General features: G+C 50.6%; 1 protein-coding gene across 2 annotated transcripts; it reads right to left on the bottom strand.

The window, feature by feature from the left end:
• On the bottom strand, window positions 1–10939 carry PRRG3 (proline rich and Gla domain 3). Of its 2 annotated transcripts, none has more exons than XM_024240769.3 (4): window positions 10696–10939; window positions 7161–7198; window positions 5825–5985; window positions 1–5475 (listed from the first exon to the last, which is right to left on the bottom strand). In XM_024240769.3, exons 2-4 carry the CDS (start codon window positions 7165–7167, stop codon window positions 4948–4950), a joined length of 696 nt encoding a protein of 231 aa, XP_024096537.1. In that variant the 5' UTR covers window positions 7168–7198; window positions 10696–10939; the 3' UTR covers window positions 1–4947. The 2 variants fall into 2 exon arrangements, with proteins under 2 accessions (XP_024096537.1, XP_054401174.1); XM_054545199.2 differs by lacking the exon at window positions 10696–10939 and adding an exon at window positions 10427–10489.
• Window positions 10940–17424: the final 6485 nt, after the last annotated feature.

The raw sequence follows: 17424 nt of genomic DNA, 5'->3' as shown, positions 1-17424 counted from the left end.
CTGGACTGGTTTGGGCTTCTTCCTTATCTACAGTCTGACTCACAACCACGCATACCCCTTGGAAGTTTGGGAGTCAGTAGGGATCCAAGATGGATGAGGACAGGATTCAAGTGGATGCCATTTGCTCTTTATTATTATTGTTTTCTTGTAAAGAAGGAGACAAAATGTAACAGCCAAATTCAACAATTATAAAAAGAAAGAGAGAGAGAGAGAGAAATCAGAAGCAAGTTTGTCTCTTGCCCCCAGGCTCCAGTGAAATGCTGACATATACTGAATGTACAGATTTCCCAGCTGACAAGGGTCAACACATGAATACAAGCACAGTTTAAAGTGGTATCAAAATTAATCCATTTCACAGTAATTATTTCTATAAGCTCAGTTGCACATATCAGGGTTTCCACTGTCACAAATTCACAATGTCAGAGCAAAATAACAGGTGTGTTCAGGCCTGGGAAAGTGGTATCTATGAGGGGAGATGGATTGAGAGGCAAAAGCAGCTGGGGGATTTGTCCCAATCCTGAAGATCTGTGTTAATGCTCGGGCTGGCGGTGGGTGAAGGGCAGGCACTATTCAGCAGTCAGATATCAGTACAGTGAAACAACTGTTGAGGCATTGAGCTTGAGAGGGTGTGCTATTTGGGTATGTTTGTCAGAGAATTCTTGCTAGAGAGAGACTCGCTGCCCACAGTCTGAAAGGAAAAGCTCCCACGTTTGAATATTTGGAGGCGAATGATGGAGCGGCCAGTCTGATAGCGAAGCATCTGCTTTACAGAATATTTAGAAAGATACATCATGTGTATTAGTTTAAATTGCAGTCTAGTTCACAAACTATGTTATTCACAGGATAAATAAAGGAGTAGAGTGAAAGGCTGCAATATCCAACATCCCTGTGATGGAGAGAGAACAAGAGATCACCCTGTACATACGAGAAGTGCTGAACTGCAAAGCTGAAGGCACGGTGAAGGGATCCTTAATATCTTGAGCCTTTTCTTTGAAAAGGGTACTCATTTTAAACTGGATTTCTCTTACACAAAAGACCCTGAACGTTGACTAAAGGGAAGAATATTTCAAATATTTTTATGTAGCCAGAATCACAGCTACTGTGAATTGTCTTAAGTTGTGATTTTCTCGAAGTTCTGAAGTAGTGGGCTTCAAATTAATGGGCTTTTACTATAGTTGCAAGCAGTCTGATTACCGTACTTTTAAATTAGCTAATTATAGTGATTAGTATTAGTAGAGTTCCGTGGCAGGGGGTGGGCGGCTGTGCTTGTTTCGGAATCGGTGAAGTCCTGAAATGGAGCTTCATTACTTGTCAAGCTGAAAAGCCACCTAGACCAGCAGCTCTGCTGCCAAGATATCCATCTCAGCCTCAACTGTGAGTGTCCACACATGAGACAGCACACACACATGCTCCTAGAAAGACAGAGCCTCCGTGAGCGAGAGAGACTCTCTCCATGACCTCTCTCAGACAAAATAACAATCTAGAGGCAGGGCTGACTTTTTCTTCTTCCTTCTCATGGGACGTCATTGGGTTGTCAAAAGATCAACTCTGGCTGGGGGTTGCGATGCTCCACCCACTGGGAGAGGAGAAGCATCCGGCTCTGACTACTTGACAAAAAGACACTTTCCTATCCTGAATTCCTCATATTCGGGCTACCAAAAAGGCAATGTCCGACAGATCAGGCAGACTCCTGTTTTTGGAAGCACCCTAAGGAATTCACATTCATGGCAGTGGGATTGGAAGCTGAAAAAGAGGTCTCCCGGGGCTGACTGCTCAGCACTGCGTCTCCCTCAGCCAGAGCTGGATGCAGCTGTGTGGGTGGTGTGTACATGCCAGGCACCTGTGCACCCCACTCTTGCACTTGTGCTTTCATTTTGAAAACCGGAGGCAATGGGAAGCGGAGGAGGGACAGGATTTCGATTTTTCTTTTAAAAAATCTTTAAAAGTTTTTGGTTGAAAACAAGTGACAGTCACATTTCAAGAAAATTTTTAAAGCCTTTTCTTTTTGAAAAATGAAAAACATCTAATTAACTAGTCCCGCCATACCCAAAGTCAATAGTCACACATCTTTCCACAAAAAAAACCAAAAACAACAACAACAAAAAAACCACCATGCCCAGGAGTGCTCAGATTTCTTTCAGCTGCTGACGCCCACAGAACTGGAGCCCAGGCCAGGGGCACCATGCCAAAAGGGCGTGTGAGCGGGGGTTGCATAGGGCGGAGGCCCGCAGAATGGAGCTGCTTTGTCTTCTTCCAAAGCCTTTTTCAAGGAGGCAAACAGTGACAACTTTGGGGGTTGGGTGTCCAATATAGTTAATGCCACTTTTCCTTGCTCAGGGCCCTGTCATCAGGCTAACCAGCCCTGGGAGGGGAGGTGACATTCCTCTTTTCAGACCGGATCCCTCCCGGTACAAATATAGCTGCACACCGGCTATTGTTTCAGATAAGCAATGAGAAAAGGCAATGTGCACACGTAGATACACACACACACACACACACACACACACACATTCACACACACACGCATAGAAGTCCAAAAACAGCAAAAATGTAGCCACGAAAGAGTCAGCATTGTATCAAATCTACCTCCCTACAAACACAGAGTTTGAAAAGATATGTACAGGGCATTCATAAAAGCCAAGTGTGCACCACAAGGAGTGATGCCTGCTGTGTGCTGTACAGTCTTTTTTCTACAATGTGCTGCAAAAACCATCCCAGAGACCGTGGTGCAACCCCACCTGGCAGAACACCATGAAGCATCTGAACCGAACACCACAGGCCTTAAGCAACCACCTGTGACTCTTCCCACGGCCTGTCCTCAGCCCCTGAAGGACACATGTTGCCCTCCATGGGCCAGGCCTTGGGCTTCTTCCTGCTCTCTCCCATTATCACCCAGCTGCAACTCAGATGCCAAAGGCAGCGGGGATTTCTTGGCAAACTCCCTTTGGCTCTGATCAGTGGAGCTCATGCCTGGCTCTGTGCTAACTGAGTAGACATATTGGGATAAGTTTCTTCTCACCTGCTCCCAGGTCACACTCTGGCACCTACTTGAAGAAATACTGGGAGAGCCAGGGCTAGCCCCGAGCTTCAGGCTTCCCCAGGTCCCCCAACATGGAAAAAGCAGGGACCTTCTAAGCCAAAAACCCCTTTGTGACGAAGGGCAGGAGTGCAATGCTGAAGGCCCGGGGGAGGGAAAGACAAAGTAATGAAAGGTAGAATGTCACCCGCTCAGCATCTCTGGCATCAGGCAGCTCTGGAAAGGGAGGACGAGAGGATGGAAAGGGTCAACTGACGGGAGATTGACTCCCCAAGTGGAGACTCAACATTAGAGGCATATGAGGGCCTCAGCTAAGACTGCTCCCTTATAACCTACACCTTTCTAGAAGACTCTTCCTAAGGCAAACCTCGCTGGCTCCCCGGCAATTCAAGCACTTCGCAGGCATTTGCTCAGTCAGCCTCCAACGGGCCTGCGAGGTAGGGGGAAGGATGGAAAACTCCAGCCACAGGGTGGAGTGGTCCAAGCTGGTGGCCTCACTGGGGTAGGGACACAAGCCTTCTAACTGGAAGCACGTCCCAGGGCAAGTCCTCAGGGCTACAGCAGCCTCCAGAAGTCCTCTGTGACCTGAAGGCAGGGCTGCATTCAAGGAAATGAGTCCCAATGTCTGCCTTAGAGAGATATTTTGACAGAAAAAAGCTTGTCAACTCAGTGGATTTTAAACTGCTGTGGTTGCCAATAGACCCAGGCCATGCATTCTTGCACCACACAAAAATTTGCTACAATTTTTAAAGCACCACAGAGGAGAAATGGTTTGATGTTGAGGTCAGGAGGATGGAGACGGAAGTAGGGGGAGGTGGTATCAACAGTGTCTAGCATGGTCACTGACAGTTAAAGGGCAGGTGCCTTCTGCCCCACTGCTGTCCAAAGCCTCACTGAAAACAGACTGGCACCTGGCAACAGCAGAGCAAACCCCAAATGGGCCTTCAACCCCAGGCCACGGGCTTCTTCACAAATAAATGTTTTAAAAGGGACACTTTAGGATCTTCTCCCGAGATGCGCACCATCATTAAGGAGAAATCCTCAATCTGAAGTTCAATTTCAATGCACCATTCGCAAAAAGTAGGCTCATGCCAGTGGGTAGTGGTTTGAACACAGCTGATCCACATGTCTGGAGAGACAAGCACACTAGAAACTGAATGGCAGAGTCCACGTGGGCCCCTTGGTCAATGTGGAAGAGGAAACTCTGCCACCCAGCCCTCTGGCCCTCATCCTTCACACACCCTGTCCTCCTTCCAGGAGTGTGGGGACAGGTTCTAGGGGAGGCGGACATCACAGATCCGTGTGATAAATTTCCCTTGGCCTCCTATGAACGACCCGGGTGCTAGAGTTTTGTTCTATTGTGTTAATTATTTATTTGTCATGATTTTTTCATTTTGTTTTTGCTCAGTCCTTGTCCCTGTCCTCCAAATGTAAGCAAGGACAGAAAGCACAGAACTGTGGAGGGTAAGGGGTGCTGAAAGGCTGGCTTCCCTCCCTTACCCCTGAGGCCCAGAGCTCTAGACACAGGCAGGCCTCCAGCCAGTCCCACAGCCCCCGGGCCAGGCCTGTGGACATTCTGGCCACAATCAACTCAATGGGGTTATTCCTTTGGCATAAGAGAAGCCAGTTCCTGATGGAAAGACAGGATGTTGGAGGCTTGGGGGTCATCCCAAAGAGTTGGGCACTTTGGCCTTTGGCTCTTCCCGGGGGCTTCGACTCATGCGTGGTCCCTACCCCCACCCTCCCCACCTGTCTCTGACAACTGACTTCCTAAAACTCCACAGTTAGGGAATTATTTGGCAACAAGGAGGCTAAGGCTGTTTTGTGGTGGCACAGTCTTTAAAAAGTTAAAAAGAAAATAGGAGACCTCGGAAAGAGGCGTTCATCCAGGACAGGGCACAAACGTCCCACTACTTGTCAGCGCCAGGGTTGGCGGCTACTATCTCCTCGTACTTTGGGGGTGGGTCGCTGTAAGACACGCTGGCCTCCTCACTGCTGCTCTCTTGGGGCGCAGTCACCTCCTCGTAGGAGGGGGGAGGGGTGGTGCTGGACAGTCTGGAGAGAGAGAGCTCAGGGAGGTAGAGGGTGCTCTCGAGCCGGACTGTGGTCCTGCCCCCCCGACTGGGCCCCAGCACCACCTGGGGGCTGCTCGCTGCCTCTCGGTGCCCAGAAGGCTCTCCTTGGCTATGCACAGTACCCCGGTACACCATGACCCGGGGGAGGGTGTGCCCGGCGCGACTGGCTAGGTACCGGTTCTGAGCATAGGAGGGGTGGTGACGGGTCGCTTTCTGCAGCTGGCACCTCCAGATGATGAACAAGGCGATGACGATCAGCAGTGCCACCCCCAGAAGGGGTACCACCACGTACATGGCATCTGAGCTCTGCGAGGGGTCTCGGACAGAGTAGACTGCATTTGGGTACCCCTTCCAGAACTCCATCTGCAAAAGAAAAAGTGGTACTTAAGAGCAGCTCAAGCTCCAGGTGGGCTCAGAGGCCTTCAGTAAGTCTGGTGCTTCCTACCCTTCCCCAACTGACTTATCTCAGGGAGTTACCAGAGAGGCAGCAGAATGTACCAAGGGCAAAGGACAATGCTCCCAAGTGAGGAGGACCCCAAAAGAGTCAGGCAATGGGACTGCCCGTACTTTATCTGCTCCTTGACGGCCCTAGTGGCTATGCCTTAGGCTGGGTGTCTTTCCTTGCTTCTGATTGGTCTGCATTACCAGGGCCTGTTCTTGCTATTCCTGAGGCTACTCCTACTCCCAGAGCCAGCCCCAGGGTGGTACATGCCGTTTTCTCTTTGTTCTCAAACACTTCCTTGACCTCCTCGTAGCTGCAGATCTCCTCCATGCACTCTCGCTCGATGGTGCCCTGGCGCAGCTCCTCCAGGAACTCATTGGCACGAGGGAATCGTTTCAGGACCGAATGGGCATTCTTGGCCTCCAGAAACACTGAGGAGAGAGCCCTACTGAGGCCTGGAATGGGGAGATGCCCAGGGGCTCCTTCAAACCAGGCCCAGCCCAGCAACTGAAGCATAATTATGCAGGGAAACAAGGCCGAGTGAGCAGGCAAGACACCAGGCTTCTGATCAAAGGACATGGCCGGCCCTTTGGGAAAGGGATGGAAGGGCTGACATTCTATGATGCCATGATATACCTGTCTAGAGTACCACGGCCCCAACAAGTCTTAGGCCCCTGGCTACATGGAAGAAAATGGTAGCCAACTACAAGGAAAGTGCACGTTGCACAGGAACAAGAAAGAATAAGAATTGTAAGTAGGCAAATCTTCAGTGACTAAATCTCCAGTATCTCCTGCATCACCTTGAAAAGTAAAAGTTGGAGCCCTTGCAATGAGAATGTATTCCTCTTTAAGGCTGATACTGGTGGAACTAATACCAGATAATCCTGGAAGACTACCAGGGTGGCGTTCCTCCACCTGAACATCCACCTGTGCCACCAGGTGGTCTGGCATCAATAGTCTTGTTCAAGAAAGTCTAATGCAAAGCCAGCCTAGCCTAGATCAGACAAGTGGGCATACACGAGCCTAAGAGCACCTCTGGGGATGGGAAGTAGCAGGGTTCAGATGGAGAGTCTAAGCCTTTACAGACGGGGCACAGACTCCCCCTACAATACCATCTTTGGATGGTGGGCATACCTACTTATTCCAGAGAGAGAGAGACCCAGCTACAACCAGGCTGACCAGAATAGCTTGAGCTCTGCGCCCACATAAGCCTAAGTTGAGACTGTGAAGGATGAAAGAAGAGGTGACGTTTGCTCCTGTTGTTCACCTAGAGGTGGGACTTCCTGGTTCCCATGTAAAGCAACTCCCCCTGGATGCCCAAGCTGGCATGTCTTTGCCAGCAGGCAGGCACCCTTCCCCAGGCCCTATGGCCTGTCACATTAGTGTCACTCAGGGAAGCCTGGGCAGGTACACATCTACAAGTGACATATGCTCCAGAAGGGAGCCAAAGAATTGAGAGGGCAAAACTGCTACTCAGCCTTTTGGAAAATGGCTACAGGCCCACTTGGGGGGTGGGGGGCAGGGAAGCTGGGAAGGACTTGAAACCTGACTCATGAACCCCTAGGCATGGCCCTCCACGGCTCTACCCGGGCCTGGAAAAACTCACCTGCCATGATGCTCCCTCAGCTGCAGGGTCTCACTTCTCTGGAGTAAGAGAAAAGCAAAGTTGCAGTGAAACCACATCTAGAAATTTACAGGGCACACTCTTGGCTCTGGGATGTGCCCCCCTCCCACTGGCCTGGTCAAAAGGTTGAAGCAGCACCTTGTGGGGTGCATTGTCCTCCATGCAGCCACCCATGGCTTCCGCTGCTTCTCATTCTGCCCCAAGCTCTTCTCCAGAGACCTCCCCAGGCCCAGTAGGGCCCAAAGCAAACCTTTCAGCATTTTCCCCCAAGAAAATGTTCTGAGCATCCATAAGAACCAAGGGTTGACCTTTTTCTTTAAAAAAGGAAAGCTCCTACAGGCTGAGGCTCCTCCTTCCTTGCTTCCCTCAATGAATCTTTGCAACTTCCAATTGGAAAGGACCTCAGAGATAGATGAGGAAATAAAGCCCAGAGAGACGGGCTCAGACAAGGTTAAGCAAATCAACAGTGACAGTGGCAGGACCAGAATTCATAACTAATTTTGATCACGATGGTGAGTCACAGATACCTCCAATGACAAGCATGTTCCCTGAAAACAAAGCTTAACACAGCATCAACCATCTCAAAAGTCACTGCCCTGCTGGGACTAGCCTATAGCAACCTTCAGCGGACACATCTTCTACAGGGTCTCCTCCTCCATGCACAACAATGCTGCATTCTTCATATTCCCAGGCATAATTAGAAGGCCCAAACCCAGGTGACCCGCTGTGTTCATCTTCACCAGACAAAGAGGCAAGATACCTGGAATCTTCTGGAACCAGGCCTCTCTTCTGTCTTTGCATTAAAGCCCATAGCAGTAGAGTACCAAGACATGAATTTAGATACCCAACACTGAGATGCTAACTAGAAGAGTTGCCCCTAATGTGAGCTATTGTCAGAAAGCCTTTCTCCTGCTAAGGAGCTATCCAGCCAGTACTTAAACCATGGTCACAGCACACTGCTCCCTCTGTCCCTCCCCACAATACACACGCCCACTCATACACACATTCTGGAGCCCTTGCTGAGCTGTCCACATCTGGGAGCAATCACCCCACTGCTCCCCTCCCCAAGCAGAAGCTCTGGTTTTATGACTAACTGGATGCAAGACACGTGAACTGTGGAATCCACTGAGCCCTCCTTTTTGCCTAGGCTGCCAGAAGTTCAGCGTCACTATTGCCAGTCAAGCACAGGCACCCTGGAAGCCCAGCTGTTAAGCACATATGCTTCTATCCTGCGATGTGGTATACAGCTTTCTATTTATGTTTCCAGTGTCCTATTGTGCATTTATAATATGCCACCTAATCCTTTTGGCAAACAGTTAGAATATAAATCAATAATTTAGGCTGGTCGTGGTGGCTCATGCCTGTAATCCCAACACTTTGGGAGGCTGAGGCGGGCGGATCACCTCAGGTCAGGAGTTTGGGACCAGCTTGACCAAAAAATGGTGAAACCCCATCTCTACTAAAAATACAAAAATTAGTTAGGCATGCTGCGGTGCATGCCTTTAGTCCCAGCTACTCCGGAGGCTGAGACAGGGGAATCGCTTGAACCAGGGAGGCGGAGATTGCAGTGAGCTGAGATTACGCCACTGCACTCCAGCCTGGGCTACAAAGCCAGAAAGAAAGAAAGAGAGAAAGTGAGAAAGAGAGAAAGAGAGGGAGAGAGGGAGAGAGGGAGGGAGGGAGGGAGGGAGGTAGGAAGGAAGGAAGGAAGGAGAAGGGAAGGGAAGGAGGAAGGAAAGAAGGAGAAGGGAAGGGAAGAGAGGAAGGAAGGAAGAAAGAAAGAAAGAAAGAGAGAAAGAGAGAAAAGAAAGAAAAGAAAATTAAAGGTAAAACAGCAAATCTGACATCTACTTGTGGAAACACCACATCAAGGGGCTTTCTCTTCTGAACCCTGCAACAATCTCCCTCAAAACTATCAACATGTGAATTTGTCAACAGATGGGCCTGCCTTGTGAGATAGTTGGCCCTCAATGTTTGTCAGAACCAAGATGGAATATGATCTCAAAATTCTGCTTGCATTATGGATACCTGAGCTTTATGTGGTGAGGGTGTGGATACAGTATGCCTCATGGCAAGGATTTTTTGATTGAAGAAAAGTGGAGCTGTTGTATCTGAGTTTGAGAAGAATGCATATAGTCTTAATAAGGGAAGAGAGAAAAATATGTTGCATTGCTTATCAAAGGAAACTGCAGTGGTTTTTTTAAAAAAAATGGGGACAAATTTACATAATAGATTACATATATCCATCTTTTGTCCCCCACACACCTAGCCTTGGTCAAAGGTGGCTATATGTCACACCTATCATAGACCCTAATACATGTTATCCTGACGCACCTGCTAAAGTCATCAGTTCATTCTTAAGCTTCAGTCGAGCCAGGAACGCCCTCAAAACAGTTCCCATGGCATGGGCCACTCCATTAGCAATTCTGTAGCCACCTTCACTGCTGCTGCTGCCTGCCATGAGGCCTCTTCCCCCTCCCTCCCCAAAATGTAGCGCCTGCTTCTTCCCCTATAAATACACCATCAATAGACAGTTACTATGGCAACAATAAGGAAGCAATCGTGAGGGCTCCACGACAGAGAATGATGCTGCAGCCACACATGTATATGTCCCTCCTACCCCGGTGGATACTGTAAAGCTGACTGTAGGCGGAAGGAATTTTTAACCCACTCCCCGCAGGAACACAGCTGAATCCTGACAGCCTGGAAAGGAAGGAAGGCAGGGAACTGGCCACCACAAAGACCTTGCTTAACTCCACCCCAGACTGAAGCTTCTGAATCTCAGCCCTCTGGGACACAACTCCCAAAGTCCCTCACATGAAGCCTGGTGACCACCAGAGCACCTGGTGTCCCAAGACATGGCCTCCAAACCACTTCTCCAAACCCTAGACTTTATTTCCATCCCTCAGAACTGATCGCCAGGAAAGGGCTCTCCAAATCGCATGACTCATCGACCCACCCAGTGACACGACAACTCCCAAATTATGCTCAAACTCAAACTCTGGGGCCCCCTTGTCCCTTTCCACTCAGGCCAGCCCTGAAAGTGCCTGTGCTCGCCCACCTTCGCTGGACACCAGCGCCCTGACCCAGCAACACTCTTCTCCTGGGGCTGCTCAAGACCCCCCATCACCGTGACCCCGCCGGGCCTCTAGATCTTCCCTCCCCAACAATGCCCTGCACCCAGCTCGTTGGCCCTGGATACCGAACCGTGCCCTCGGGACTGGGACACCCAACCCAAATGGCCTCACCGTTCTCCGGGCCCAGAAGGCGGCCGCCCTGTTTGCGTACGCAGCCCGCCACCTCGCTGCTGCGCCTCTTCCAGCAGGGGCCCTGTCCCCGCCCACCTGCTCCCCGTCGGCCAAGCCCCCCGGTCCGGCCCAGCCGTCTCCTCCCTCCCTTCCTCCTCTCCCCGCTGCCCTCCCACCGCCCCGGGCACCCTGTCGCCCGCCCCTCCAGGGCCGAAGTGCGCCTGGAACCCCCGCCCCTCGCAGCCGGGCGCCCAGGCCCTGCCCATTACCTCGGCATCCCCCTGCCTGCCCCTGCTCTCCTCTGGGGGCTCCGCAGCTGCCCGCCCCCCACACCCCGCCGCGCCAGGGCTGGCCTCGCGCCCCGCGCCTCGCGCGCCACGACCGCAGTGCCCCGATCGCCAGGCCGCAATCGTCGCGCTGCCCCGCGCACCGGGCCGCCGGCCGCCTGGCCGAGTGGAGGAAGGAGGGGTGGGGGCGACGGAGTGGGCCGAGGGGGTTGGGAGAGCGGGCGGGCAAGCTGGGCCGGAGGGGCGGCGGCGCGCACCGAGCACCGCGCGCCCGCGCCCCACTCTGCCGGCGCCGCCCCTGCCCCCGCCCGTGCCGCCGGGGGGCGGGGCCTGACTGGCGGGCCTGGGGCACACAGAGGACCCTTGGTCAAAGCCTTGGTCCAGTCGTGACCCAAGGCGTGGGCCCTCGGAAGATACGGCGCAGCAGGGAGCTCGGGCGGCCGCTCCCAAGGCCCGCGCGCCAGGCATCCCTGCGCAGCCCAACGCGCGTCCTGTCCCCACCCCGGGCTCACCTGCCATTCAGGCCCGCCGGGCTCCTGGGGCCGCCGAAAAGAGAGGGGGCTAGCCTGCAACCTAGGCCTGCCTTGCCAGGGATCCACAGGGCCCTCAGAAGGAGGACCGAGTCGAGGCCGCGTTCCGCCAATGACTGGGTGACCTTGGCTTCCTCACTTACCTACCCCCACCCTGCCCCGGGAAGGCAGGCTTCTCTCCTGCAAAGTCCGAGAAATGGGGAGAATTCTGCCTCCCTCGCGAGGCTGCAGCGAGTTGAAGGAGGAAATGGGTTTTGAAAACTCTAAGGCTCAGTAAGGGGAAAAGCAATCTTCTGCGACTGCAAGGAGCGCTAGATGGGGGCTCCTTCGGAGGCCGCACTGTGAGAGGTTTAGCACGGCAGGACAAGACGCATAGCAGAGATTACACTAGTCCAGGAGGAACCACATGACAGGTCCACTGCCAAGAGAGGGGCAAGGGGGTTCCGGGTGGGCTGAGGTTCTGGGTCTAGGAAAGCCTCCCTCCGAGAAGGGGATGCTGGGTTTTCAGGGTTCCTTTCTGTTCTCTACATATCTAGAACCCGGCCAGGCACTGGGGTTGGCGTCCTCTTCCTCCCTCCACCCCAAGTGTTGCTTTTGATGAAACTGAGTCTCAGAAGGCAGTTCCAGAACCACTCCCACCCCTATCCCAGGGCGGATATTAGCAACCTGCCTTGCCAGGGGGCGGAAGAGGGGTGAGAGAAGGCTTTCATTGCCACCGGCCGCCTCCCCTCCAACCCCCAGGGCCTGGCTCCCCTAGCTCCCCCGATGCCTGCCTCTACACTTCTCTCCCCGCATGGTGCTTTCCCTTCCATTTCTGCCTCCTGTTAAGAGTTCTGCCCTAGCTTGCTTGCTATTTCACGGCTGCAGGAATCTTCCTTACCCACGACAGCTCTTCTATGGCCTTCCCCCCATGCCTCCGGAGCCTGTGGGGCAGAATTCCACAAACTCTTCTGGAACTAACCTCTTGAGTTTCCTAGCCCACCAGCATGTTCCCATCCTGATCTTAACACCTCATAGACCCTTGTACACCTGACCGTTAAAAAAGCAGCTCTTCCAATATGTGCACAAGGGTCTATGGCTTCTGCCCTCCTTCTGGCACTCCCACTTTAGCTTCTGGCTCCAGCAACATGAGGCTACTTCTACTTCCCACTGCCCGGAATGCCTTTCCTCCCACTGTGGACCTGGAGCACTTGCATTCATTCTTCCCACACAGTGTGCATGACATCTCTACTGTGAGGTCTTGCAGGATCCTCCCTGCACCCCAGTCCGCCATTCCACTCTCAGGACTATCTGCAGAGACTATGAACATGGGGTCCTCGGTGGATAGCAAGGTGGGGGAGGAGGAATAGCAGTGCCTCTGGAGCGTATTGCCTGCTGCACCTCTTGGTAGTACTACATAATAGGCTCTATTATCTCCAGCAAGTGTTTGACCTCTCTGCATCTCGGTTTCCTTACCTTTCAGATGAGAATGATGCTAACAGTGCCTGCCTCAAAGCGTTGCTAAGCGGGTAATGGAGCTAATCACATAGAATGTGCCTGGCGCTTAAGTGTGAGCTTAATGCACATCAGCTGGCGTGCATCCAGCTACCTTGTGTTCATTTGGTAGCTCACTTAGGTGCACACTTGCCTCCTCTCTTGGGGCCAGGGACCTTGTCTCTTCCTGTGTCCCTAGCATCTCGCACAGAGCCTCATCCACAGCTGGTGCTCTCTAGAGACTTGTAAAGCTGAGGCTGGAGGGGCTGGGGCTGAGAAGGCCTTCATTGCCTTCTTACCTGCCCCCATTTCTGTTCCGGCAGAGCCGGAATTGTGGGTGTATGACCCATGGAGTCAGACAGGGCTCTGTGCTTAAGAGGGCTCTGGACACTTGGCTCAAGGCTGTGCTATCGCCATCTTGAAATTCTAATGCTGTTTGAGCAAGAGGCCTTCATTTTCACTTTCACTGGGTCCCACAAAGTATGTAAGCCATCGTGCCTACGGGTGGCATTTCCAATATCCCCGATCCTATCCCAGGGAACAGAATTTTCAATCATCCACCACTTGTGATTCCTCACTTTCTCCCCTTTGCAAGTTGGTGTGTGGGTCAGCCTTCAACTTAGCACCATGATGGCTTCTATTTTCCTAGTGGACACCAACAGCAGCTCTGGCTCCTGCTTCCTCCCTGTGGGTCGTGGGGTATCAGCTTTGTCCATACTCTGGTTTCCTCAGTGAGAAGGCTTTCTAACTCCCCTCAGGATGGCTCCACACACTGCTGAGGACTGATGATTTTAGATTATGATGATTGCGGATGATTTTAGATTGTGGTCTCAACGGTGCTCCCTGCACCAGTATGTGGAAGGCTTGTCCACTGGCTTCACTACCTGGCCAGGCACCAGACACTTTGATGCCCTCAAGTGGCTTTCCTTTTCCACTCAAATTGCAATGATGTTAGCCTCCCCTAGGCTACTGGCACAGCTCTGACCTTCACTATGTAAATGAACCTTCACTTCCCGCTCCCGACCTCCATCACATTCAGCATTCACCCTCCTCTTCCCCCTGCATTGCTGAGCAGTTTTCTGAATGCCTATCATGTGTAAGGCACTGCATTAAGGGTTGTGGGAGGACACAGCTCCAGTAAGTAGGAAAAGGTAGATCATAATTCAGTAAAAATTCCTAACACAGTGCAAGAGGACAGACCTTCCATCCCAGATTTGACCTACCTTCTTACCTGCCCCCATTTCTGTTCCAAATCCCATCTGGCAGAGCTGGAATTGTGGGTGTATGACCCATGGAGTCTGACAGGGCCCCGTGCTTAAGAGGGCTCTGGACACTGGGCTCAAGGCTCTGCTATCACCATCTTGAAATTCTAATGCTTTTTGAACAAGAGGCCTTCATTTTCACTTTCACTGGGTCCCACAAATTATGTAAGCCATCATGCCTATGGGTGGCATTTCCAATATCCCCGATCCTATCCCAGGTGACAGAATTCTCAGTCACCCACCACTTGTGACTCCTCACCTTCTCCCCTCTGCAAACCTTGACCAGTTGCCTCTTTCCTCATGTCTCATCACTACCAATTCCATTACCTTCCTCCACATTGCCCCTCCCCAGCCCCATCCCTGTGCCTCACCCTTTGGCTAAGAGGAGCACTCTCTGACAACCTCATCTACTCCCAGACTTTCACTCTTTCCCCAACACTCATCCATTCCAGAATTGAATGGATAACTTTATCTGAGCTCTGCTGCTCCCATCCTTTTATGTCCTGACTGAGCCTAGCACTGATCCTTACCCTGTAAGAGACTCATTCCATCTCTGCAAACCGATCAACAAGTTAATCAGGTGTCATGAATTGAGTTGTGTCCCTCTGCAAATTCATGTTGAAGTCCTAATCCCCAGTACTCCAGAATGTGATCATACTTCGAAATAGGGCCTTTAAAGAGGTTATTAAGGTAAAATAGGGTTATTAGGCTGGGCCCTAATCTAGTGTGACTAGAGTCCTTATAAGAAGAGGAAATTAGGACACAGGCACGTACAGAGGAATGACTATGTGGAGACACAGGGAGAGTGTGGCCATCCACAAGCCACCAAGAGAGGTTCAGGAGAAACTAACCCTGCCCACACCTTGATCTCAGACTTCCAGCCTCCAGAACTGGAAGACAATACATTTCTATTGTTCAAGCCACCCAGTCCACAGTACCTACTTTGTTAAGACAGACTGAACCAACTCCTACATCAAGTATTTACTCAGTGATACTACGTGCTATCCACTGTCCTAGGACTTGGGATTACGGAAGCCAAAAAATTAAATAAAAACTCCTAACCTCATGGATATAAGACACAAAAAAAAGAAAAACGAGTCAGAGATACAGGATGCTAGATGATGATTGGTGCCATGAAGAAAAAGTGAAGTAGAGATTTCAAATAAGGTAGTCAGGGAATGTCCCACTGAGAAGATGGCATTTGAACCAATATTTGAAAGTTGAGGGGCCATCCTATTCCAGGTTGGGAAATTCACAAGTGCAAGAGCCCTAGGAGCAGAAGCTTAGCATATTCTAGGGTTAGGCAGGAGGCTAGTGTGCTGAAGTGAAGCAAGCCAGAGAGCAGGATGGTAGGTGACTAGGTCAGAGTAGTTAAGATAGGGGTAGCGAGAGATCATGCAGGGCCTTGTAGACCACTGTCAGGACTTTGGCTACTAGTCAGAGTCATGTGGAGAGACAGTGAGAATTCTGAGTCAATGGTTACCACGATCTGATTTCTATTTTACAACAGGCAATGCAGTGGAGGTGGTAAGAAGCAAGCAGATTCAAGATTGATTTCGATGGAAGAGTCATTAGGGTTTGATGCCAGTTTGGAGTTGAGCTAGGACAGAGACAGAAATCAATTATGGCACTAAGGTTCTCAGTCAAGGGAACAGGAAGAATGGAGGCCCTTTAACTGAGATAAGAAAAACAGTGATGGAATGGGTTATATAGACGTGTGTGAAGTTCAGGGGCAATATCAAGGCTGGAGATATAATCACAGAATGAGTAACATTTCGTTCATATTACAAGTCGTGAGACTGGAACGGATCCACAGGATAGTGAATGTAGAGATAGCAAACCAGCCCCAGAACGAAGCCCCAGGCAATCCTACATTTAGAGGAGGAAAAGCCAGCAAGGGACCCAGTAAGGAGTGATGGGTGAGGCAGGAGGGGTGCAGCAAGACGTAGAGACAACTGCAGAAAGTGTATCAGGAAAGAGGCAGTGAGCAGCTATTCCAATCCTATGGACTGGACAAATAAGAAGAGGACAAAGAATTGAGCATTATGTCTGTCAATGTGGAGGTCGTGAATGTCTTTACAGGGGCCATTTCCAGGAAAATGTGGAGGGACAAGAGTAGGAAAAAAGGAATTGGAAACAGCGAGTACCCAATGATTGACAAGTATTGTAAGGAGTTTTGTTGTAAAGGAGAACAGAGAAGCTGGGGTTGGGGGTGGTAGGGATATGAGAGGACAAGATAAAAGTATTTTTAAAATATGAGATAAATTCCAGCCCGATAACATGTTTGTATGCTAATGAGCCAGTAACGTGGGAAAAATTGGTGGTGATGCAGGAGGGAGAGACACAGATGTAGGTAGGTGGGAGAGGCGATGGCAGAGCTTGGAAAAGTTCTCTTCTGATGGCTTTTATTTTCCCAGTGACACAGAAAGCCAAGCGACCAGTTGGGAGTTGGGGTGAGGGATGTCAGTGGTTTGAGGAGAGAAGGCTTGAAATAGTCTTCTTCTGGGAGCCAGGAGAGTGGATGTTCTGTGGAACTGTAGCGTGATTTCTGGGCTGCATGGAGGGCCCACTTGAGGGTTGATGGTCATTATTTTAAAGTGAAACTACTCAACATATGTGCATGGCTTTCTCCAACCGTATTCAATTGTTCTTGTGGAGATTTAGAGTAGGTAGAGTTGGATTTCATCAGGGTTGAGGTTTTGCCAGATGAGTACAAGGATATAATGGAGGGACACAGTAGTTTTATGTGGATTCAAGGGAGAAATGGTAATGATTGACCATGGATTTTAGGCTGGGTAAGGAGAGAGGTAAGGACAGAATCAGGGTTTGGTGAAGGAGAGTGAAATCAACAGTAGAATCTTTGGTTTGAGGGTCCCCATAGGGGTCAGAGGACTGTCATAATATTAAAAGGAGTGAGCCAGTGGTTGGAGAGCTGAATGCATGAAATGGAGGTTCTGGAGAGATGGTGGTTATAGATGTCAACCAGGTCTTAGGATGAGTGTAGAAGGAAGTGGCTGAGGCAGAGAACAGGGCAAGAGCACCAGTGGAGAGTAGGTCAAGGGAGTAGGAGATCAGAGAGTAGAATTATCTACGCAGATATTGAAATTACCAAAAACTTTGCCATCCTCCCACCCACACACACCCTGGATCCCAACCTACACATAAGCACGTGCTTATTCTTTTTACTTTTGTCTCCTCTGACTGTGTGTTTTCAAATAGCCTATCTTCAAGCTCACTATTTCTTTCTTCTGCTTGATCAATTGTGCTATTAAAGAGCAATGATGCATTCTCTGGTATGCCAGTTGCATTTTTTAGCTCCAGATTTTCTGCTTGATTCTTTTAAATTATTTCAGTCTCTTAAAGTCTATCTGGTAGGATTCCGAATTCCTTCTCTGTGTTATCTTGAATTTCTTTGAGTTTCCTCAAAACAGTTATTTGGAATTCTC

The sequence above is a fragment of the Pongo abelii genome, chromosome X (genome assembly GCF_028885655.2).
Source record: "Pongo abelii isolate AG06213 chromosome X, NHGRI_mPonAbe1-v2.0_pri, whole genome shotgun sequence".
In the NCBI taxonomy this organism is placed as follows: Eukaryota; Metazoa; Chordata; class Mammalia; order Primates; family Hominidae; genus Pongo; species Pongo abelii.
This window is presented reverse-complemented; position numbering and strand designations above follow the sequence as displayed.